At 34.8% G+C, this 26,142-nt stretch overlaps 3 protein-coding genes across 6 annotated transcripts; 1 reads left to right on the top strand and 2 right to left on the bottom strand.

Annotated features, from left to right (window-relative positions):
• Window positions 1-699: 699 nt before the first annotated feature.
• LOC113230366 (N-acetylgalactosamine kinase) lies at window positions 700-2,447 on the bottom strand. Its single transcript, XM_026464270.1, has one exon. The coding sequence runs from the start codon at window positions 2,359-2,361 to the stop codon at window positions 889-891; it is 1,473 nt and encodes a 490-aa protein (XP_026320055.1). The 5' UTR covers window positions 2,362-2,447; the 3' UTR covers window positions 700-888.
• Window positions 2,448-8,020: 5,573 nt separating this feature from the next.
• Window positions 8,021-17,183, top strand: LOC113229954 (gastrula zinc finger protein XlCGF57.1-like). 3 transcript variants are annotated; one of them, XM_026463649.1, is made up of 9 exons: window positions 8,021-8,140; window positions 8,562-8,696; window positions 10,114-10,256; window positions 11,481-11,619; window positions 12,664-12,888; window positions 13,779-13,934; window positions 15,553-15,587; window positions 16,742-16,908; window positions 17,062-17,183. In XM_026463649.1, exons 1-8 carry the CDS (start codon window positions 8,021-8,023, stop codon window positions 16,860-16,862), a joined length of 1,074 nt encoding a protein of 357 aa, XP_026319434.1. In that variant the 3' UTR covers window positions 16,863-16,908; window positions 17,062-17,183. The 3 variants fall into 3 exon arrangements, with proteins under 3 accessions (XP_026319434.1, XP_026319433.1, XP_026319431.1); XM_026463648.1 differs by lacking the exon at window positions 17,062-17,183 and having other exon boundaries at window positions 16,742-17,023; XM_026463646.1 differs by lacking the exon at window positions 17,062-17,183 and having other exon boundaries at window positions 15,553-15,670; window positions 16,271-16,881.
• A 318-nt stretch (window positions 17,184-17,501) lies between these two features.
• On the bottom strand, window positions 17,502-23,176 carry LOC113229955 (zinc finger protein OZF-like). Of its 2 annotated transcripts, XM_026463651.1 has the most exons (7): window positions 23,044-23,176; window positions 22,698-22,968; window positions 22,162-22,225; window positions 21,752-21,893; window positions 19,711-19,944; window positions 17,824-18,313; window positions 17,502-17,790 (listed from the first exon to the last, which is right to left on the bottom strand). In XM_026463651.1, the coding sequence occupies exons 1-6, from the start codon at window positions 23,152-23,154 to the stop codon at window positions 17,843-17,845; spliced, it is 1,293 nt and encodes a 430-aa protein (XP_026319436.1). In that variant the 5' UTR covers window positions 23,155-23,176; the 3' UTR covers window positions 17,502-17,790; window positions 17,824-17,842. The 2 variants fall into 2 exon arrangements, with proteins under 2 accessions (XP_026319436.1, XP_026319435.1); XM_026463650.1 differs by having other exon boundaries at window positions 17,508-18,313.
• Between the last annotated feature and the right edge of the window lie 2,966 nt (window positions 23,177-26,142).

Here is a 26,142-nt window from a genome sequence, read left to right as displayed (position 1 = left end):
ATACCGTAAATTTTCACGTGAAATCGCTATCATGGCAATGTTATTTTAAAACAATTTGGTTAAATTGTAAAGTGCTGTCTTAAGATGTTTTAATGTTATAACATTGAACTGATTTGAACATAGCAAAGAAATTGCAAAAAATCAGCAAGTCAAAGTCAATCCGTCATTGAATTTAAGCATTTTAGAAGGTTGTTTGGTTTTTTTTTTGACAGCGGCCTCTGACAGTTACGTTATTTGATAACTATCTTCGTAAACGTGTCTTACTAAAATTATACAGCTGATGCAAAATACCAATTCTATATGTTGGACACCTAAAGACTTAAAATCATACAAATATTAGATGACCGCTTAGGTAGATAATAGCGGTATTTTTTTATTAAAGCAACTTGCACTGTACGGGAACATTGCTCATGATTCATTGAAGATGTTCACTATGGGATTTTACTATAAACGTTAATTCGCATTAAAGTCGAATTGTGCAAAAATCTTGATATTATTACTAAAAAGGATTTAAACTCAATCCTTAATGTGCAATAATTTAATGGTATATTTCAATTTATGTCGTTTTATATACCTATTCATTATTATTCATTTGTTATACAGGTCACTAAAAAAAAGAAAACGATATAATACAGTAGATTTATATTTAATTTACAAATTATGATTTATATATTATCCGTAAATGTATAAACATAATATAACTAACAAATGATTAATGATAAAGTGTAAATTAACTACGTGTATAGATATGGGGTACAAATGGATCTATAGGTGTGTTACACATATGCATTACTATTATATTATAACTATACTAAAAATATAGAACTAAATAAAACATTTAAATTATAATTAAACTGGCACCAAGAACTTTCCATTTCAATTGCTTATTCACTTGAATATGACAGCGCCATGGTTAGGCGACGTAGCGAATACATAGTGTTTAGCTTTATCTTTATCGACATTGCATTGCTTTGAATAAAATTCTTCTTTTAACATTTGGATATAATCTTCCGTTTTATCTTTTGGACAGAGTGCTACAATGCACCCTGCCCAGCCTGCACCGGTCAGCCGCGAATGTATGCCCATTTTCTTAGACAAATCCACAAGGTAATCCAAATTTGGATGAGAACATTCGTAAAGATTTTTCAAACTTTCATGACTTGCTGACATTAATTTACCAAGAATTTCAAGAGTTTTGTGTTTATTACCATTGCCGTTTTCATAAGTTTTATCAGAACCATTCGTTCCGTTGGATTTACGGATTTTCTCGTCACGTAAAACTTCTAAACAAACTTTTCTGAAACTTTCGACTCTTATAGCCTCTTCGTAAACGTGGAGAGCTCTTTGTTTTAACTTAAACTCTTTGAAATGCTTGGTATTTGGAGACAAATACAAAGAATCCAATTCTTTTTCGCTAACCTCCAGCAGGGTACATATTTCGTCTTTCGTATAAATATCCTTTGGTAGCTGTTTATGTACAAGATTCACCATATCCTCAAGAGTAGTGCGCAATGTTTCTTGTACTTCACGTAAAGTGGTTATTTTGTGATTTTTATCACCATTAGAAACCTTCAACAATATTTTAGCTGCGAGTCTACATTCCATAACTCGTTGGTTAAAATCATCAGTGGCAGCTTTATTAGCTTCTGCCAAGCAATGAGCAACAACAAATGTGGCATCTTCAGGTAAAGCCACAGGTGTAGCTTTTAAGGGCTGCCAGGTTATATATTGTGCACTATACCTTTCTGCAAGAAACGCTATGGCCTGATCCATTCCACCTCCGTGAGTGCCTATATATCGTTCACTTTTAGCACATAACGAAGCTATTTCAGTCTTATTTAAGTGCGCTTTTTGCGCGTAGAGGAAAGACAAACAGGCTGCGCTGACTAGTGCTGAAGAGCTTGATAAACCCGATGCTGGTGGAATATTTCCGTCAAATAAAAGTTGTACTCCACTTGATTTCTTGTTATTTAGGTGCTCCAGGGCACCTTTGATTCCACAAAGAACATATTTGTACCAATTCGGTTTCTCGTTTTGATCATTTTCTATTTGCAATTCCTCAAAAGTATTTATTTTCACATCAAAACTTTCATACTTCTTATTTACATTTCTTATACAAAGCTTCGGTTCATCCAATAATCCTGCAGCTACGAGAATATCTTGTTCTATCGCCATTGGCAACACTGGATATCCGCAATAATCTATGTGTTCTCCAATGATGTTTACGCGTCCCGGCACTCGGGCGAAAAACGAAGGATTACAGCCGAATTCTACCATAAAGATATCTTTCAGTGTACGCATCCTCTCACTATTTGGTATACTTTGTACTGGCACTTCATTACTTTTACAATGGATATTCATTTTGATTGACTTGATTGGTTAACAGAATAAACCACCGCGCAGCGTTGCTGCTAACTTAAAACTGAAATTCTGTTTATCAGCAACGAGCGCGCTATATTGTTATTGCCTTGAATAAGCTTTGTGCCATGCGCAGAAACCAATTACACGCTTATTTAAATTTACTTAGAAAAATAAACTAGAGTATATGTGTACATTAAAAGAATCTATAGAAATACTAAATTACACATAATGTTTAAGGAGTAAAATGACAACTCCATTTTAAGAACTTTGCTAATTGTTACACCCGTCACAGTCACTGCAAAAACAAAAAGGTTTTAGAATACCTATATTAAAATATTTTTCAAATTTATCAATATAACCTCAACGAATACTATTTATCCAGTCACTTTTTTGTGTAACTAATGATGTGTGTAGGAACATCTTAAAGTATGCCAATGTACAGTTAGATTTCTATAACTGGTTTTTTAGAAGTAAGTTTTAACATTTCCAGTAAGTGTCTAGTAATTTTTAATGCAATACAATACGTATTATGATAAGTAAATATAATTATTTTACTTCGTTACTTAGCAGATTGTACATACTTTATTAATTTTATCTTTATTGATTAAGGTGTTCAAGTTGTTTATATTACGCGTTATAATATAAGGTACTTGAGATCTTAAGAGAAATGTTTTTACGTCCTATTATTTACAAGATAACGCTATCTTATCAGTAACACGGTCTACAAAAAAGGTCGTAAAACGAAAAAAAATGTATAATTTTATTGTAGGTAGGTACTTATACAATGGACATGTGGAGGTTTACAGCTGATTACGCGACAAAAATAACAGTGTATTAACCAAAATATTATAATTATTTAATAAAATAATTAATATTAAATTACATTTCTGACAAGTAAAAAAGTATTCATTTAATATTTTAATGTTAAAAGTTGTGAGTATCACAAGTCTTTATTCGTCAGAGGATGGCATAACAAAACAAGATACGGACTGCATACGCATACGTCTAAAATCAATTGTTTAATTTCCTCGTATCGCTCTATTGTGGCGTTTCATAACGTGAGTAGGCGTAGGTATGTAGGAATACTGTGATATGTTTCGTGATTAAATAAAAAATAACAATAGTATGTGCTAAGTACACACAAAATCTTAAAAAGTCAAGGAAATTTTCATTAAGACTAACGTGAATTTATTGCACATTAATGGGTTTGTTATCTAATCGATGAGTGAAATAAAAGAACTTACTAATCGATTTTTAATAACTTACGTTTCCTTCGATTTTGTCACTTTGTTTTTATAATTAATTCACATACCTATAATACAAATCCATTGATTGCTTATAAATTAGTATGCTTATGTAAAAGATTGAAATAATTATTTTTTTAAATAATTTATAGAGTAAGTGAGGCAAGCTAGCTCATGTTCAGCAGTCGACATCTTTTAACTGATGCTGATTGATGAATAATATATATATTTTTAGGCTGGTGAAACAAAAGAAAATAAAAACTATTCAAGTCACACCATCTTGTAGTTTTATTTTGGTCAACTGGTTCGTAAAAGTACGGAAAATGTTTTGACTGGACTGAAGTCGAGTCACTTAAAGTTACATAATTATGTCTTTTTCTTTCTTTTAATTATAGTTTATTTAATATTTAATGTGATTAGTGTGTAGTCTTCGTAATTGGAGCAGTCTTTTCTTTATAATTTATTTATTTATTTATTTATTTACTTTGCATTTTACATGTATGGTACAGATTACACTTATACATTTATTTGGTACATACATGTAATACCCTGTAAGGGTGTGGCAAGTATAAGGCTACAATTTACATATTATTGTAACCTTGAACGTAGTTCATTTATACAGCTTATTATATTACATCTATTTTTAATTATTACTAAATACTACTTAATATTGACTTTATTATTTTGATTATAATTGCAATACATTTTTATTTTAAAATAAATTATAATTTACGTATTAATTAATTAATTGTGGACAATAATTTACATCTAAAAATTATTATAATTATAATTATAATAATGGAGGAAGATACACTATTTTATTTATAAATTTGCACCTATATCTATAACGCTGTATTTAATTTACATAATATTATCTTTTATTCACGACTTTAACACGCCTCTCAACAGACACATCTACATACCTACTTTTATGTAGCATACTTATCAGATTGGTTGTTACTCCGATTTATAACTTCTTTGTAACTACATTGTTTCCTTCTTTTGTCAGTAAAATACGAAGTTTTACTGTTCTCCGAAAGTTATACGATAAGATATACGATCTTGTCAATAATAATTAAATTATAAATACTTATAATTCGAATTTCATGAAACAGAGACTTCCAACCCCGGCATTCCATTTTAGATTTTAATGATGGCAGAAAATAATGGTGATGATCTAAATATGTCAGCGACGTTTCTTATTGGCGTTGATGCACCTGTAAGTAGGTAATATTGGGTACGTCATCAATAACAGTATTTCAAAAAATTGCCCCCGGCAACTATAATTTTAGGTTTATATTTGAGACAATTGAAATCTAGAATAAGAATTACTGTTATTCTTCTAGACTCTATGATTGCCCTTCAGACGCTGTCCCAGATGTCCTTTTGAACTGCAAAGAGAGGAAACATTTGAATTTAGAATTTGTTATTGTGTTGCTCGTTGAAGGATTCATCTGTAATTTTCTCCTGGACGCTGGATCGTTCTGGAATTCGTGAAAACAATTCTGCTACTCCTTGAGCAACGCTGTTGTTCTCGACAACATGGCGCCCTTTAAAAATTACAATCATTATTATGTTACTCTTCATAAAAGTTTCCTTAGACGCGTAGTTTTAAAGATTTGTTTTAAAATTAATTTTATATTAAATTTTTATGGCTTTGAAACTATAGTTTTCGTCAATAAAATTAAATCTTTTTCTAGACGCATACATCAATTTTAACTCGTATGTGGTTGGGGTTTGATTGATCACACACATGTGACGCACACTATGCGAGGTTAAGTAATAGTTAAAAGCGATTTATGTGAATGTGGCCAAGTTAGACATTTAGATCATAATTATGTTTTCAAATTGCTGTAATATGACCAATCTTTACTTTTAAAAAACCTTACACAAGCACATACTTCTACCCACTTTAATCCACATCCTATTATCATCTAATGAGCCAAATATTTAATGCTTTCTACTTAATTTGATTGGAGATAATACAATAAAAATGTAAACAGTCCCCTTATCATTAATATCTCATTCATTACTTATTATCAAATTGTATTTTTACCATAGTTTTAAGTTATAAATAAGCTTACTATCTACTAATATCATATTCTTTAAAATTTCATTTAGATAACGAGGATACTTTGTTTTAAATTTACAAACTATCTTGTCGGTAGCTCCAACGTTGACCCAAAAATCCCAAAACCTAATGGAAAAAATGAACTAATAAGAGGTAGGTGTCATTAACATATAGGTGTACATACAGGCATACATATGACATCGCTTGAAAAAAGTGCGAAGTAAACTTATTCAAAATATTTATTCGTATATATTATTTTATGCTTTGATGAGTTTCTTTTGAAACAATTTTAATTTTATTTTATTCGACAAGCAGTAGTTATACTACTTTATTTTATATTCATTATTATTATTATAATTTTATTACTGACGATCATAGTTATCCCTTGACATTGTATTTCCAATTGCAATATTGTGACATTGATAACATGAAATAAACGATTCTATTAGTCTTTAATAATCTCAGTATAGACTAAAAAACCGACCTCAAAACTCATTTATCCCCAAGTTTGCCACCCTTGGAGTTGGAATATTTTTTTCAAATTTAAATGGGACCATTTCTGAGGTACCCTCTTTCAAAAGAAAAAAGAATAATCAAAATCGGCTCACAAATCGCGAGTTATCACGTAACATGTAGGTATACAAAAAAAAACATCGTCTAACTAATAAATAATTGACTAATTGGAGTAATTCGACATTATAGTTTCCTATGTTGAAATTGTAGATAAATATAATTTTCACAATTTGAATTTCGTAGATGTGCAAAAGAATAATTGTTATTTTTAACCGATTTAAAAAAGGGAGGAGGTTCTCGATTCGACGATGTTTTTTTTGTATATTTACATGTTACGTGATAACTCGCGATTTGTGAACCGATTTTGATTATTATTTTTTTTTGGAAAGAGGGTACCTCAGAAGTGGTCCCATTTAAATTTGAAGAAAAAATTCCACCTCTAGAGGTGGCAAACTAGGGAATAAATCTTAGACTATGGAAACTAATAAATGACATTTGGGGTCGGTTTTTTAGTCTATACTAAGATTATTAAAGACTAATAAAATAATGTGAAGTAAACAACGAAACTTATTGCTTACTTCATAGATAAGTGTGACCAATTTTTTTCTAAATTTATTTATTTCAAAATAAACAAAATGACAGTGGCCACGGGACATATAATCAGCATATAACCCCTCACGGGACCTGTACACCAGTCCAGGCCCAAAACGTTAATTTGTTTGACAAACAAAATGTACGCGATTTAGATCGGAAAAAAATGTTATATTTCCAATGCGTAATAATCGCGGAAATCTTAGAGTTTATTATTATTATTAACTACAAAAGCATCAAATATAATAATTATATATTGGCACTCATAACATTGTTATAATTGTTTTGGGTTCAAATACGAAACAGATAGCATAAGGCTATAGTAGAAAATTTTTCGTCTTTTGAGACAAACTGAAGCTACTAATTAGCCATACGCCAGATCTTAGAGTTTATTTTTTTTTCAATCATTTAATATTCTGTCAATTTTTCACGAGAAATCACTTGTTACGTAACTTTATTTTATTTATACATTGACTTACAATTATATGGACGTCGGGTCCGCGCTAAAAAGTGTCCGAACTTATAGGGCGTTAAAATCGTATACAGAGCGTCATTCACGCTTTAGTCTTCGATTGTTCGACTGACAGCGAAGCAAGCAAAATTAGACAGTACTGCGATGACATTGCAATTTAAATTCAACGTTTTAGCTTTTTCATATTCCTTTACATGTCACTACGTTTAAATAGGTTGACTTGGGACATTTTTTTCGTGGTTATTGTATTAGACCCGTCGTCCATTTATTTGTAAGTCAATGTATTTATTTATCTTAGATTGTTTATCTTAGACCTTGTGTTTAAATTTTTGTGTTGTTTAAATTGGTGTTTACGGCTTTGTGTATACCTTGAGGGGACGAACAAGTCGTGCGCCTGATGGTAAGTTACACGCTTGTCTATAACAGTTGCAGTGCCACTCAGAGCTTTAAATCGCAAAGATGTGAGGGACACTGTCACTGCGCCCGTCAACTTGAGACACTAGTTAACAAGCCCCATGTGCCTGTAATTTCACCAGCACCTTTACCTTTCAAAGCCGGAACGCAGTAATGTACGTACCTACAGTTTTATTGAAATGGCATATTTTGGACGGATTTTAATGATATTTACTGGCAATACTCCAAAAGATATGTCAAAAATATTGCATTGTTTTGTGTTTTTACAAAAAGGTCTTTGTTTACTTTCTTTTCTTGTTAAACTTTAATATCACAGGACTTTGATTCGTTTTCAATAAGTTGCATTCACAAGCTATGTCTAACAACTTAGATTTCACAAAAATATGTCGAGCCTGCTTGACAGATGTTGGCCCTATGAGGGATTTCTTCACCGTTTGTACTTCAGAAGTATTTAAATCCTGCACGTCTATTGAGGTAACGGACATTGCATTTTATTTCTTGCGCTAATTGTAAAGTTTAAAAAATTTGTAGAAAATAATTTTTATTTCTAACCTTTCATGTCATGAGATTATCTGGCTAGTGTGTTACTTTGTAGTCTTTGGTATGTATTTAAAAAGCTACCGGCCTCAAGCGTCCCGTAATTAAAAATGTAATTTATGCTGTTGGTCTATAACATCTTTTTATTGTTATTAACAGATTTATCTGGCTGGAACTGTTTAAAATACTTTTTTCACCTATATTTATACTAATTGTTTATTTATATCTCATATTTCCCTTTTTTCCTCTCTCACTTCCTAATCTTGTGTCAGTGGGTGAAACGCTAACTGTGGAGAGCTAAGAACAATTAAAAGTATTATAAAAATTGCGTTATAAGGATTTGTTGATACTTTTCCAGGTTTCTGAATCAGATTCACTACCAAAACAAGTATGCGAGACGTGTCTGGATATGCTGAATAAATTCTATTACTTCAGGCAAGTTGCATTAAGGTCCAATCTTGTGCTGCAACAACAATGTCACATGCAGGCACAGGTAAGCTCATAAGAACTACTTGAAAACTTCAAAGTTGAAAAACATTGTAAAATATAGATTTAAGCAGACCATACACACTATGCTGCCGTCCTCAAACTAAAACGTGGCTATGTGACAAAATCATATTTTGAGATATCATAAAAGAACCATAACCCAGTCTTAAAATATTGAAATTTTTAAATGATATTTTAGCTTTGCGTCATTAGGGTAAGTTCTGATATGTCAGACATTTTAACTTTAACTTTTTTAAATAGAGAATTCAGAGATCTATCTTTATCTGAAATGGGTATTTGACAATTTGTCACTAAGCCACGTTTTAGTTAGTGGATGGCAGTATAGTCTACCTGACGAAGGTAGTTGTACAGGCAAAGCTTACTTGAATGAGTTCAATTAAAAACTATTGAATATAAATTAATACAAATATTAGACAATATCACATATGTTGCTTTGATCCCAAATTAAGTAACTAAAGCACTTGTGTTATGTGTTATTAATCTGAAACAATGATGGTACTGCAAACACCCAGACCCAAGACAATATAGAAAAGTTAGTTTACATTAACCCCGCTGGGGATCGAACTTGGGACCTCAGTGGCAACAACAAGAAAATTGCTGGATCATGTAGGTTAAATGATTGCTGATAAGATCCTTAGAACAGTGAAGTAAATGTGCATAATTCTCAATTTATTTTCATATGAACTGCATCCTGGTTTTTTTCATAACTACATTACTTTATACATTTTCATTCCAAATGTTTGTTCAATAAATTAACCAGTATCTGTTGAGTTTGTATTTTCAATAGAATGGTGTACAGTGTTTTCATTTGAAAATTTATAAAGTAATTTATATTTATAAAGTATGTAGAAGGGAGGAAGCAGTCCACCAAATTAGACTTAGACGCTTAGCTGTAAAGAATTTTAATTTTAAAAAAAAGGAGTTTAAATCCCTCCTTTTTTTTAAATTAAAAAATAAGTGTGCAAATGACTTCCATCTCACTTGATGGAAAGTGATTATGAAGTCGACAATGGAGCATGCACACTTGAATAATGTTTGTTTTTCAATTTTCACCTATTAGAATATAATACTTACCTTTTTTTTAGTGTTGACGATGTAAAATTTGTTTTAGACACTGACTTTGAATAATATATAATATACAGACAACCACAAATTACATCCAAACTCACGAGATAAATAAATGTAGGCCATACAAACATTTCTCCCGGCCCGAGAATCGAACCTGGGACCTCTGCGTGGCAGTCCGGCATGGTAATTGTTCGGCCACGGAGGCAGTTAATATGGCAACAATGATAATTTTTTTCTTAGAACTTGTCTATAATATAAGCAATAGTCCAAAATTACCTTTTTAATTGATATTAGTTTTTAGAACATACTAAATGTTACATTTGATGTTCTTTTAGATAAAAGAAGAGAAGCACCTTCAGGAGCCAGCTAAGATTGAGGAAATCACTCTGTTGGAACATAGTGAAGTGACAGTAGATGATCTGGGCTTAGACGCCTTTGATCAAGTTATAACTGAGGAGGTTGCAGAGCAGAAACCTAGGTTTGTATATTGCAAAGATACTAATCCTAATAATAACAATATAGTATAGACATTGTTTACCTTACAATTTATTGAATTCAATTATTACATTTTCATATTCCAATTTTAATATTTCATGCCACAAAATCAAGAATAAACATGTTGGCATGGTGGTGGTGCGTGATATAGGAGGATCCCAATCAAGTGTTAATTTTCTATGTGTTCTTTAGTTGAGTACGGACGCCAGCTTTTATGTGTGATACAAACCTAATATTTAGTAAATAAATAAAATATTTATAACCTAAGATAAAATTAATAGATTCGATCTATATTAGACAAGTAAACTTTTATTACTCTACTCTTCTTTGAAGTAAACACATGTTACTCTTCTTTGAAGTAAACACATGTTTACTATTATATTGCTGGGTTTTGTGACAATACGTGGATAAAGGTACCTTCTGTTCGTTTATAATTATATAGACACATTAATTTAGTGCATGCAGCTCATTTCACATTGCCGCGGAATGTAATGGAAGCAATTTTTTGTAAAAAAACTGCACATAGCATAACGCACGTTATGTCAATTCTGTAATGTACAACACGGTCGGTGCACTAATTTCCGAGGTGGCGCGAGAATTCTCCGGAAGACGCGCGACTTATTTTTTTAGCTCGTATCTAGTTTGAACGTCCGTTCAGCGCCAATGTAGATTATACCTTTTTCTTACCTACGCTGTTTCAGGAGACAATAAAATAATTTTATAATAGAGCTCGCGAAAGACGCGCGGCCTATTTTTGTTTTGTAATGTCTTATAAAGTACTTTACCTGTGGATCGATACAAATAAGTTCTAGTTCTAACAAATTCGTATGCCGTTGTGTAATAAGGCCACATCTGCTAAATGACAACTTTTCGGAGAGGTTTAAAGATTGTAGGTATGATATTAATCGATAATTGTTTGTACTTAAATAGGAGAGTTATAAAATTTCATTAAACATAATTTGTTTCATGTAGTTCGTATTATGTTTATCACTTCTGTGTGATTAAAGCACTTTTGAGGTTTGATCACGTGGCTTTATTATAATACCACAGTAATTATACCAATGGGATACGTGTTAGTTCTACAAATTATGGTCGAAATGTTAACACAAATGTTCACTCGTGTAAAAGATTCATCCAAGGAACGTGAGGTTTTTTTTAACATACGTAATATTAAAGTGTGAATCTCGTAAGTTGGTAAATGTTACAGGAAACGAAGGAAATACATACGAGGTGGCAGAGAGAAACCACCGCCGAAGAGGCCGCGCATGAAATGCGTTAAATGCGAAAAGAGTTTCCAGAAATATGAGAATCTTGAAGCGCACATGAGAAGTCACTTTGGGAAAAAGGTACTCAATATATTTATTGTCTTCATATGGTGCATAAGGTCTTTAAATTAATGTTACACATATCGATGGCTTTCTGAAATAGTGATCTATCTCAAAAGCATCTAAATCATTAGGTAAGATGGTTTTAAAAAACTGAGAAGCGTCTGCCGGCCAAAGTTAACGAATCGAAAATTTTGCATTTTCTGAATAAATCTTAATAATAAATCAACAAAGAACCAATTTTGTATTGCGCTACTATTTTCGAAAAGCGGCGAACACTTTTTTTCTTTTGTTCACTTCTTTTCTTTTTCGAACACGAGTTTCTGAATTTCTGTTTCCCTTCATCTTAAGCACGCTGGACTCTGGATTAAAGTCGAATAATCTGTCAGTTTCTTTATGACATCATCTGACGGGACGAGCCTACAACAGCAGCAGTGCCACTCAGAGCTTTAAATTAATAATGTGCCAGACAAACACACCAGTTACATGGTCACAAACTTGGAAATTTCCTGAACTATGAGTACCAGAGAAACGGAATTCGCTCTGGGGCTTCCCAGAACATCCAGGCTACAAGCAATTTAGAAAAGTTCACTTCCCAAATTGGTTTTGTCAGGAATTGAATCCGGGACATTCTCAAATCCTAAATCGCAAGGACTAGAGGGGCACTCACCCTGTAACATAAAGTTGACAACAACAGACACGTGGGATTTTTTTATCAAGTGACGGGACGAATCAGTCGTGTGCTTGGTGGTAAGCTACACGCCTGTCCATAACAGTTGCAGTGCCACTCAGAGCTTTAAATCTCAAAGATCTGAGGGGCACTGACAGTGCGTCTGTCACCCTGAGACATAAGTTGATAAGTCCCATGTGCCTGTAATTTTACCAGCACCCTTACCCTTATAAACCGGACCGGATTGGCGGCATAAATAGGTAAGGTGGCAGTACTTCCCTACCTGGACGAACTCTTCACAAGGAGAACTACTGTTATTCCATTTCCGTGGCCACCCAAACTATCGAAACAGCTGTCCGTTGACAGTTTCAATAGTTTCTTAATATTTGTTTCAGCCGGATATAAAATGCGAGCACTGTGATAAAACGTTCCTAACATTCCGAAGTCTGAATGCGCACGTACGCACCCACACCGGCGTGCGCAAGTACCAATGTCAGACCTGCGGAAAACACTTCGCCTATCTCAACGTGTTAAAGAATCACGAGCTGATCCATGCTGGTATAAAGAAACATGCCTGTCATATGTGTGATATGAAGTTTGTGCAGGCTTATAATTTGAAGGTGAGAAATTAGTTTTAAAAGTTGTGAAGTGTCTTGCGTCCATCACAACTAAAAGAAATCCTAATTAAAAATATTCACAATGTTAAAGTGAATAAAAATATTTTGACTTTTACTATGAACTTAGGAAGTAGAATAAATAATAAATGCAAAACTGTTTTGCCCCTATTTGTACATTTTTTTATGTCATCCTGCCGAATCGCTGTCAAATCAATCTGGACAATGGGGGAAAAAATCCCATAGACCAGACCAGTCCAACCATCAATCAACCAACGGGAAACACTAAAAATTATCTTTAGATCACAGTTTACAAACCTTATTATCAGCCCATTGCTATCTATTAATTGATTTATGTATACAGCTCATCCAGTTGGGACACGGACTGCCCTATCCCAAACAGATGGACTGATTTCAAAACTCGGATTCTAAGCTCGTTTCTCAGTTAGTGTAGGGGATCTCAAACATAAAATTAATATTTATTTTACTTTCACTGGTCCAGTTCGAATAGAAATTTGAATGGAAATCCGATATCATTACAACCTTGCCCTTGCTCTGATGATGTAACCAAGACAGTCAGCCGACTACTCAACTGCTTAGTTAGCACGCATTAACTGCATGCAGCCGTTAACAACTTTCTACAGTCGAGTTCTCGGATAACGACTTCACGCATTAATTGCAAGCAGTCGAAACCGACTTTATGCAGCCGAGATCGACTGCATGCAATTAATCTGTTCGCATCCACAGCAGAATTATCGTGTGGCTTCATTGAATTGGTCTCGAGGAGTTGGCTTACAGATAGTGACCTTCTTGACTTTTTGGAGTATGCTGTTCTGTATCGGGGGTTTTTAAAATTTTAATATAATTATGTTCAAACATAACCTTTTTTTTTTCAGATGCATTTAGAAACCCATAGCGCCCAAAAGAACTATGGTTGTATACAATGTGGGAAAAAATTCGCTCAGCCGGGCAACTTGAAAATACATCTCATTCGACACACGGGCATCAAAAATATCGCCTGCACAGTTTGTGATATGAAATTTTATGTCAAGGTATGTATTAATTCGAGGATAATCTGTGGATTAAAAATATGATGCTATAAATGGATTAATTTGATTAAAATCTATGTCAAGGTATGTTTTGGTCAGTTAACTGAGAGAAAAAATTTAGGCCGCCCAAAACACTATGGAATTACCTTACTATGCAGAGTCGAATGTCAGTTCCTAAAAAAAATACCCCTAGATAACGGTACATTGTGTCACAAGGGCAGTAAGTAGGAGATGGCCTGAATATTTGTAATTGTAGTTCCGCCCGTGTGGCATACTATGTATTACATCACCCTTCCTACAAAAAAAAGAAAATAAAGGATAATTGGTTTTAAACACTTAGTTTATTCTAAATTATTAACAAAATTTTAAGTATCTCCGAAAAAAATTTATGTATGAGCATGGTATCTATGAGTATGTGTCTCATAAAAATTATAAATGAATAAAGCCCAAATTAGTCAACTGCTTTTTGAGGTCGCGGCACGAGGCGACGGCGATGGTCGGCGATAGTGGTAGCGTAAAAATAAAAACAGCTAAAGAACTATCCATAACAGTTTTAATGCCACTTAGAGCTCTAAATCGCAAAGATCTGTGTGGAACTGTCACTACTCTCGTCACCATGAGACTTAAATTGACAAATCCTATATGCCTGTAGTTTCACCAGACCTCAAAGGCTCAATTTATATTGCGACGGAATGGAATGGAAGAGAATATATGTAACGATATTGTACACAGCGTAATGAACTTTATGGTCAATTGTTTAATGTACAAACTAAATACAAGCCAAAAATCACGTCGCGCGTCTTCCACGTAATTCTGTCTGCTGCTGCCGTCGGCGACGCCTGACGAATCCGCAGGAAGTGTGACGTCAAACGTCGACGAAATACATTTAGAGCATTCTCACGCAGCGAGACGAAATTGACGCTTCCGTTCCATTCCGGTCCGCCGTAATGTAAAAAGAGGCTTACGCGCCGCGCAAACGTGTGTCTTGTATTGGATACAAGCAAACAATTACCAGAAGCGTATATTCTATTTTTATACAACTGATATGAAATCGACACAGTAGCCGGTTGCGGCAATCGGACACTGTCGCCGGTTGCCGCAACCGCAATTTGTATGTAAATAGTATATTCGCTTCTAGTTGCCGGTTGCTTGTATTCAACACGACACACGTTTGCGCGGCGTTACCGTTCAAAACCGAAACACGGTAAGGCTCACATTATTGCTTGTCGGGAGAAATGAGTATATATTGGAAGTACTACCCTGGTCGAACTCTTTCACAAGCTCAACTATTACAAAATTATTTTATTATCTCCACAAACAGCGTAGAGCTAAAAAAACAGGTTGCGCGTCTTCCGGAGAATTCTCACGCAAGCTCGGGAATTCCTGCAGCTACCGTATCGTATGTAGATTTACGTTACACAAATGACATAAAGTGCGTTATGCTATGTACAATTCTGTCACAAAGACTCACTTCCATTCCATTCCGCGGCAATGTAAATAGAGTCTAAGGCCGTATAATATAAATACCGCCTTGTTTTTCTGTACGTTATACTACTTACTGCCTACGAGTAAGTGTGATGAAAATCACGGTATTAACGCGTTATTAATGAATTATTTCCAGAGCGATCTATACAAGCATATGCGATCTCATTCTGAAAGCAAGCCCTTCGGATGCACCATGTGCGACAAGACCTTCAAGAGCAAGAGCTTTCAGACAGTGCATATGAGGACTCACACAGGTATTATCTCCCTTACCCTTCACCACGAAACGAGATAGGGAAGTTTAGCATTTTTTTCTGAGACAAACAATAAAAATATAAAAAGTAAAAATATAGTAAGAGATAGCAGTTTGACATATAAAAACATTTGTGATAGCCAGCGTTATAATCTAAAACTACCCATAAAGTGGGCATCATCGCAATGTCACACCAAGGTGGTTGGTAAACAGCTCATGTTTGGTATAGCCTGTGTGGCTTTTTGTGTTTTGCCTATAATAACGCAGCAAAGAACAATATTGTAAAATAATATTTTTTTATTACCCAATACATAACACAGTTCAGGAAACAAGTGCAAGAGACAGCAGTCTGACATATAAAAACATATTTGATGGCCAGCATTATGTTCTACTGTTTTTTTGCCATGGACAAACGCATAACACAACACAACAAACCACAAATAACACCCAAACTCAAGAGAGAAATAAATGTAGGCTATACAAATATTTCTCCCGGCCCGGGAATCGAACCCGGGACCTCTCGGTGGCAATCCGGTATGGTAACTGTTCGGCCACGGAGGCATTTATTTAATTGTAACAGGCTTATGTTCCTATTTTTTTTTAGGTGAGCGTCCATATGAATGTGATCTATGTCCAAAGCGATTCATGGCGCGCAAAGACCTTCGCAATCACCGAATGATCCACACTGGCGAGAAGCCTCATAAATGTCAATTATGCAACCAAGCGTTCATACAAAAATGCGCTCTAAACCGTCACATGAAGGGCCATGGGAAGGCTCAAGTGGGTCACGTGCCCCATGTACCGCATATGCCCGAAGCACCTTTGGCGTTGTCGTATGCGACTTGGCCGACGGATGCTTGATGTTTGTAGACAACTCAACTGCCAGCAAGCTGTGCGATGAGTTATTTGAAAGACTTTAGGATTGTGTAGTGTTTTGTGGGAACATTGAAAAGTGAATGAATCCTTTTAACATTGTGCAGCAATTTTACCAGAATGTAATGAATATGGAAAAGTTCTGGAGGAACATTTACTTTGAATGTACCAGATAGAGGACGCCTAGTCTTTTGTGCACTGTAATGTCAGTGCTTCACGAGTTTTTGGTTTTTAAAGATTATATAAAATCCGCCACTTTACGAAAGTTCAAACTTAACTTGTTGGCCTCTACATACTTTGTGCAGGTAATATTTATAGAATGATGAAGTAAGTGAGCTATGCGTTAACAAGCAATAGGGTAATTTTCAAATTAGTTTTCTCGCCTAATTTCGGTGGCAATTTTTATTATTTAAGTATTCGAGTAAATTATCGTGAAATATTAAATAACTAGATCAGGATATTACAAATATTATGATGATATTCTACACTAATAAAATGTTAAACAATAAAAATTGCCACCAAAATTAGGTAGAGAAAATTAACCTGAAAATTACCCAATAACATTTGTGTCTTTGCAGAAAAAAACCAGGTGATTAGATTTAAATAAAACATAAGAAACTAAGTTAAGAATCACCATTCCGTCAAGGTTGTTTGTATTTGAAATAAGTTTACATACTGTTGATAAATCATTTATTTTTACATACAACGCATTTTGTGATTAAAGTAAGAAGTTACAAATAAATAAATCTATCATACGCATTGTACATAATTGTTTATAAGTTGTTCAAGAAAATAAATTACCGTCCTTTGCGGAAGAAGATTTTGAATATTTTAATACTACTGACATTACTTATTCCTTACTTTAACCACAGGGTTTCTTAACCTGTCCATGTACCCCGAAGGGGTCGAGCTTACTAACATGTTGCATTTATATAAAAATTGGTATACATGATAAGTCAATGGGTATATGTATATTATGCTGTGTGTAAATAGGTGCAGTACACGTGACCTTTTTGAATTTTCGTGCCCTTTGACAGCTATCCATTATAGGCGCGAACGAGACGCGCGTCAATGCAACCCGCGAGCCTTTCTTTATTTTATTTATTATTAACAATTTTATAAAAAGAATATTTATTAATCTAAATCTGGCGACACAACAGAAACCTGTGTAGCTTTATCCGTGCATCGCAAGTAGTTCTTCATCTTATTGGAAAGGGTCCGTAGACTCTTTGAAATTTTGAGAGGGGTTCATGACTAGAAAAAGGTTAAGAAACCCTGCTCTAACAGAAATTAGATTGCAGGCTTACTGCACAATAGGCTGTACCTTATCATGGATCTTCATATGTCTCTGCAACGTCCCTCTCTGTGTAAACCGCTGTTCACAAACACTGCACTTATGTGGCTTTTCTCCTGTATGTATTCTATGATGATCGGTTAGCCGTCTCTTTGAAAGGAAACTTTTAGGACAATAATTGCAACAAAATGGTCGTTCACCGGAGTGTATTCGCTTATGTTCGACTAATGATCCATTTGTAGCATATGCTTTGTGACAAATGTCACACGTATAAGGCTTTTTGCCGTCGTGTATGAGTATGTGCTTCGCCAGATTGTACTTGTCTGTGAACGGATACCGGCAATAGTCGCAAATGTAGCGCCGACCTGTATGTTGGCGTGCTATATGCGATAGTAGCATTGTGTTGGTGAAGAATTTCTTTCCGCAGTGTTCGCAGGTGTGACGACGCTCTCTGTCTGCTTTGTGGGTTTCTAGATGAGTCTGTAATAAAATTAGTAAAGTCAAAAGGACTTATGCACATCGCACTGTTAATACAATAGTGTATTAACCCAAAAAGGTATTTTTTTTTATCTATAAAAAACGAATTAGGTACTCACATCCGTGAAAGATTATTAAAATTTATGTAAGGTTAAAGTTTATTACAAACATCTACACCATTTTCTAATTGCCAAATATATTTTTTTAAAAAAGGGATAAAATAATTTCATATTTCTGAGTAAGGACTGTTTTGTCCAGAACTAGCTCACAAAAAGTATGTCTAAGTTCGAGTTAAGTTGATACCTTTGGATTGTTTCTTACAATATTGTAACGACGACGGTTTTGTTGACGTGTAGATAATTTTTTGCGTTCAGCAATAGCATAACCTTGAATTTAACCTATTTTGAGTTACAACACTTGTAAAGCAGTGCGATATAATTACCACATTGAAAAAATATTATATAAACATTGTTAATAGCTGTAGGGGAATAATTCCCTCGTACACTGCGACATATTCTTTCGGTGTATTATGACATCTTCAATGTCACAGAAAACTTTATTTTACATGTTTAGTTCTTAGGTTGTCACTTTCGTTTTTTTATTTTACATGTTTACGTTATAATTACTTCGATAAAAAGGGAATGTGTTGAAATACATAATCTTTTACACTTACTCGAGAGCTTAAGTCTATTTTGGCTGAATTAACTGAATATAACGAAATGCATCCACGGGTAATTTCCATGATCTGGAAATGATGGTCAAAACCGATATGAGGAGGTAGGGTTGAGTATTTCTAATTGAATTTATTACTACATCAGGGTCCAGAAATTGATAGTTCAAAAGTTATTACATTTTTTGTGTGTCCCTGAAAAAAATCACAAATTAATATACACAATGATAATTTGATTTGAAGTGTTTTTTGCATTATGTTTCTGAGGTATGTAACTTTTCAACATAACTCTTTTCATAAAATTTTGCTATATAGCATAATGTCAATTGCAAATAGCACTTTAGTCAACAATTTTCTTTTCACAAAAAACTAAACTGTGCTATTTGCAATTGACATAATATGCTAGCACATTTTATGAAAAGGGTTCTATTGAGAAGACCTTCAGAAACATAATGCAAAAAAAAAACACTAAAAGTTCTTGAGGCTATTCGTGATTTTTTTTAGGGATGCACTTAGCACTTATTTTTTCAAAAACAAAAAAATTTAATAACCTTTTGAACCGTCAGTTTCCAGAGCCGAATGTAGCAGTCAAATCGATTGGAAAACCACCTCATTTCGATGCTATATCCAAAGAAAACGTAACTATTACGTTATTAGATATGTAGAAAAAAATGAGAAAAATGAACTACTAGTCTATCGGGCACCTTATTCAAGAGTGTTGTATACATACCCTCAAAATAACAGCTGTAGAAACTCGTTTCCCACAAACATGACATACACAGGCCGCTCTAGCCTCGTGCATGCGTTGATGCGACCGCAGTGAGTGTCGCGATGCGCACACGCGGCCGCACGTGTGACACGACACGCTCGATAGTGGCACGGACGCGTGTGCGCTTTCGCGGTGGCGTGAGAGGCCACCCCACGTCATAAAGGTTTTGTTGCATGGTGCACAGTGGAGGGATACCTATAATTTAAAAGAGTTACAATTCAAAAACTGGAGAACTATGCCATGTCGAATTATTGCTAAAGATACTTTAATTTATTTACTACATTTAAGAAACGTTTCCATTTAATAGTACTCCAATCGATATTACAATTTGTTTTAAATCTAGGATATAAACTTAACATACAGCACGATTATTCCGCTTGTAAATGTATATATTAAAAAGTGAGCATACAGCTTCTTCTATATGTGTATATGGATAAAAAGAATTACAAAAGTTTAATAAGTACTGGGAATAAATATGTAAATAATGACTAATGAGACGACGAGGCGAAGTGATTGAATATTATTACGATATCTATAGATATTATCGTCGAAAAACACCAATTAGACCTCCAGTACTGTTACTAATTCATTTAAGGTTTAGCACAAATGTCAAGAGCAACAACAAAAAACTATTCACTAAGCTACAAAAACTTTTCATAACAACACCTGGACAACCTTACAGTTTGTAGACAGGCTAGGGAAGCACTCCCCATACTCAAAACCAGTCTATCTCGTAAATTTCTTAAGGTAAAAGCTGGGCGTGCTAACTGCCACTGTAAGGGGTCATGGTCCATATAATAAACACCTTTTCAATCGAGATATCAAGGTTAGCCCTCTATGCAGAGCGTGCATGGAGAGGAAGTAACGGCCGTCAACATTTGGGTGAAGTACCTTGGGGTGCTGAGGTCGCTCTCTAAAATTTCAGCAAACCCGGGAGAGTGCAGATTCTTGGAGGACCTTGAGTGGCACCCACTACATGCAAAATAGGCACCTGAACTTTGAGTTGCGGATACTTTATATATATTTATAAACATGAATACTTTACATATTATTTCATACTTCCAGACACAATTCTAGCCACCTTGCATTTTTTTTGTATTATTATTTTATTTGCAATCGGCTGCCATGCCATAAGCGAATCTTTTGAACGAGAGACGACGTTTTTGGTGGTGCGGCCAGTGCCTTACCTCCCGGCTATAGAACATGGCCTCGCTTAAACCGTTTGACCGTAGTTGATGGATCTAAAAGTTCCGCGTAAGTGGGTGGAATGGTAGGATACTCGTTCTTTGCGCTTAGTTTTATGTCGGTCGATCTCAGCAGCTACCAATATCAGGTTTAGATGATCATGAGAATGAACCAAAGGGCATTGACTATTGCCCTCAGGATACAATTCTGCACTCGTTGGAGACAAAGTATGTTACTCTTGCTAGCCACACCCCACAGCTGAATTCTCCACAGCCAGAATACAAAAGTAGTGTTATCGTTTAAGAAAAGCTTTCTCCTGGTTTTGCAAATCCAAATTTCCAAAAAGGATTTATGGGAAAGACTAGTTTAGTATACTAGTTTCAAAATTGGTTAATAGTTTTTGATCAATCAAACATTGTTCAGGTTTTGGGGCACTTAATACTGAAAATGCGAGATGCCTCGAATTATGTGTCCGGGAGTGTATAATAATAATAATAATAATAATAACGCACACACTCAACATAGCCCCGCACTAGGGAAACCCTGTGTCGCGGGTGCCATGGACACACACATAGACAACCACAAATTACACCCAAACTCTCGAGAGAAATAAGTGTAGGTCATACAAATATTTCCCCCGGCCCGGGAATCGAACCTGGGACCTCTGCGTGGCAGTCCGGCATGGTAACCGTTCGGTCACTGAGGCAGTTAAGTATATACCATACTTTGAGAGAGGTTGTCTATTTATGCAAAACACACACAATATTTAGCCTCCTATGGGTTGTGGTTTTTTAGACTAATACTTATTTATACTTACTCTCTTTCCTTCATGCTCAAGTTGGTGTGCCTCAAACCTCTCAGGATGTCTGAATTTCTTGTTACATACTTCACAAGTGAAAAGAAATGGTTTACTCGTTTTTCCGGCTTTCAGTTTACTTATTGGTTTACGTTTCTTTTTACTGCAAAAATTAAAAAGTATAGACAATTTACAATGTATATGCAAATTTGATTAATGTGATTATAACATGCAGAAATTTAGTTGAGACCTTAAACATTGAATTTAAATACAATTGCCTAATGTCATGCTATTACTCAACAACCCATTAAACGGTCACTTGCTATACAAGCCATAGCCTACTTTAGTTTTAGGTATATTCCCAGAACTGCACCTAAAGAAGGCATCAAGTTAACTTCTGCAGGCCATAGTTACTTATTCACATGTTTTACCATTTCTTATTTTTCCTAGCCTTGTTTTTCAATAATTTTGTTTCTTGGTCTGCCGGAAATAATTCTGAAAACGATAAAACAAACCATATTATGTACCTACTAGATCAATTTATTATCTATCAGACATTTACAAAGACATATTTTTTATAATTATTAATACAAAGATCGAACACTCAGAAAAAATTCCTTCGATCCGGTCGGATTCGAACCGACATCTTCTTGCATACCGTGCCAGACGCTATACCAACTAAGCCACGGAACGAACCAACGGACCTCACGAATTTTTCTATGTGCTTTAGTCAGGCATCTGAGGTTTAGTCAGGACTGCCCTTGTCATTGTCTATTGTTCAAAAGTCAATCTAATTTTGAATTCCTGGCAGTCTAGTGAGTCTGTTTTTGTGGCCAGTCAGTCAGCTGGTCATCCAAGGAGGCTGGACTCGACAGATACTAACAAAAGTTGTTACTATGAAGTAAACAGTGGGTAATGTTAAAAGTGGTATTTAAAATGGGTACATGATTCATCTACGGAGTCATACCTTCACCAAAATGATCTGACAATTCTTTTTTCACTGTCAAATCTAGATTTAATTTTGTTTCTTCATAATCAACTTCATTCTCATCTAAGAGTCCAGGACTATCACAATCCGACACGGCTGTCGGCGTCGGTAGGTTTTCGAACTTTACATTCTTACAACTTATCAAAGTATTCTGTGATTGAATGCAAGTTTTCTTAAATTCGCAGTATTTAATGAGGAGGTTGTAGCATTCGTCACACACTGTTTTTGGGAGTTCATCGTTGTCGGCCACCTAGATAAAGCATTTGAGTTAACTTCTGACTACTATTCTATTTATTTGAATAAACAAAATTAATAGTTTCCTCACCTGAATAGAAGTGCAAAACCAATATGTTTCGACAGAGATATTTTCGATTAAATAATATGAAAAGGACTCTTTTGTGGTAAGACAAGAACGGCACAGTTTCCAAACATTCATTTCTATTTAAACAAATCTGTGATAGACATGGAATATTTAATAAAAATCGAAAGTTATGAAGAAGCTGAGAAATATAAACAATAATTGACAATGGATTGACAACAAAGGTATTTTTTTATGGTTTTTACGACTGTGGATACTTTGGCTTTTGAGCCAATTGTCCAATGACAACAAAAGTATTCGTTCCATCATACAATTCGTAAATAATAAAATATGTTGTTAAACTGTTGTTGGGTAATTTCCGAAAAATTTAAAATATGTAGTCGTACACTACCTACTTAGTGTTGAGTCATGGAAAACTTTCCATTTAAAAAAATCTTAATATTCAGAAACAAAAGAATATTTATCCGGACACTTGTACGTTACTGCATAGAATATTTTTCCTTTAATTTTCCACATTTGACGTTGGCCCCTGTTAAAAGTTGAAGTTACGGAACAAAAACTGAGCCCACATCTTTGAGGATAGAAAAAAATAAAATGGAGCCATTAAAAAGATTTTCGCTGTTGTGAAATCTTTTAAACCTCATTTTTCTGTGAGTGGCTTACTATACAAGTTTATTTTATTATTCACGCTAAACAAAACTTGAAACATTGACCTATGACTTCAAAAGATATTTATATAAGGGCCTTTTTTTTGCAATTATATTTTTCTAATTTTTCGGTAATCATTTCCACTTTTGAACTTTTTCGGAAAATTACCCAACAGTATCCTTATGTATGTAGTGGACATTTTTCCGGAAAAAATTCAGAAAAACTGAAAATGGAAATAATTTGGAACAATGTAATTCACAGTTTACAAATATCTTTTGATGTTTTATTTAGCGTGAATTAGAACATCTAAGAGCTTATTATTATGTTCGGATTATAATTTTGAAAATTTTCGGAAAATTACCTAACAGTAATATCTGTTCGATATTAGAGAACGTAATCATAAAACCGAGCATCAAGCCGAGAGTCGTGGATTCGAATTCGGGCTCGCACCTCTGAGTTTCTCGGAATTTATGTGCGATATTTATTGAGCTTTTCGGTGAAGGAAGACATCACGAAACCTACACGTCGAAGAAGGTTCATAACCCTCGGAAAACGTGTGAAGCCCCAAACCGCATTGGGCCAGCGTGGCAGGCTATGGCCTAAACTAAACCCTCGTCTGAAAGGAGACCCGTGCCCAGCAGTGGGACGTATAAAAGCGTTGATGATGATGATGATTGTGGTGAACATTATTAAATTTTCAATACAGGCGTATTGAAAATTTAATTGTAAAAATATTCAAGTACCATGTATTTAGAAAAAGTTTAAGGCAGCGTGAATGTAATAATATAGACTCTTTGTAACTTGAGAGAATTAGGTTTAACTTACACTGGCGTAGAGTCGAAGCGTCGCGTCGCGTTTTTCAACTACAACGCCTGGTTACGCGCGTCGACGCTTGAGTCCATATTTGCATAACATAAATTTGTACCTTAATAGTGGGAAAATAGAGATGAATATGCTATAGGCGAAAAACATGACGCGTCGCGACGCTTCGACTCTGCGGCGCCAGTGTGAGTTGAGCGTTAAGGCCCATTTAGATGGAGAGAGTTTCTCGCACGCTTCGTGACGAAAACTCGTAGGCGATTATCGTAAACAATAATCGCCATAAGATTATCGTATCATAATGTTTACGTTCAGGCAAGAACTAAAATGTCGCCTACGATTATGTCATACGAGATTCGCAAGCAACTTAATCGCCTCCTCGACTGTTTACACAGAGAAATATGTAGTAAGGAGATTCTTGCTTACGCGTTTACGACTTGTCTAAACACGATCTCGTATGACATTTTTTCAAGTTCATACGATTATCGTACAAATCGGTTCTAATCGTTTTGAGTGCGAGAATCGCCATTCGAGTTCAGTGATTACTTTGGTATTGACTATGGACATATCGAAATGACGCAAAAATCATTCAAATTTGGAACTGCTGATAATATTAAGTTCATTGCATTGTTGAGAAATATACATTTTTTTTCAAATTTTATAACATTTCTTAATCCAATTTTTTTTATTATTCTCGTTTCATTAATTCTTGTCTTAGAAAAGCAGTGATAATCAAAACACACTCGCGCATGCACTCGTGGTAGAAACGGCTGGCACAGAAACTCGAAGTACGATTTTTGCTTTCGAGTTCTGTTTACACGGAGACGTTCAATATTGAAAGGCGAGGCGATTATCGCTCACGTGGACGGTCGATAATCGTAAATGTTTAGACGAAGAAAGTTTTTTATATTCTTTCGATAATCGTATCTTCGAGACGGTAAATTCTCTCCATCTAAATGGGCCTTTAGGGTCGTACTCCAGAACTCTACTCAATGCTCAAGTCAGGACTTGAGTATGGTTTAAAGCACTAGAAATCATACTCAAGTCCTTGCCATTAGGGTCGTATTTCCAGTGCTTGAAATCATACTGACTTGAGCGTTGAGTATAGTAAATGTGTCTCACGTAGAAACGACATAATGAGGATTTTTCTGAGTGTAAACAGATCTAAGCTAGTGGTAATGGTTCTCGATTTTGAAGAATGGTGGCGTTGGAATATGCTTATTCCAGCGTGGACACAAAAAACACCATGTAACATTAAAACGGCAAACCCACTAACTCAATGATTTAAAAAAATTGTGACCAAAAGACACTAAATGACGATTGTTTATTTAATTGTTTGGTTGACTGACAGCGATTTTCTTGGAAGGGAAGTCGATTATACGAGTGATGTGCCTTTACATTTTGGACCGTTCTTTCCAATTTTTTATTATTATATAAAGTGACAGAACGAACAAGTCGTGCGCCCGAGTATAAGCTACACGCCTGTCCATAATAATTGCAGTGCCACTCAAAGCTTTAAATTCGCCAAGATCTGAGGGGCACTGCCACTGCGCCCGTCACCGAGAGACAAGTTGACAAGTCCCATGTGCCCGTAATTTCATCAGCACTCATAGGGTCGTATTCTAGAACTCTATTCAA

This window comes from Hyposmocoma kahamanoa, unplaced genomic scaffold, assembly GCF_003589595.1.
Source record: "Hyposmocoma kahamanoa isolate Upper Pololo Valley unplaced genomic scaffold, ASM358959v1 63, whole genome shotgun sequence".
NCBI lineage: Eukaryota > Metazoa > Arthropoda > Insecta > Lepidoptera > Cosmopterigidae > Hyposmocoma > Hyposmocoma kahamanoa.
This window is presented reverse-complemented; position numbering and strand designations above follow the sequence as displayed.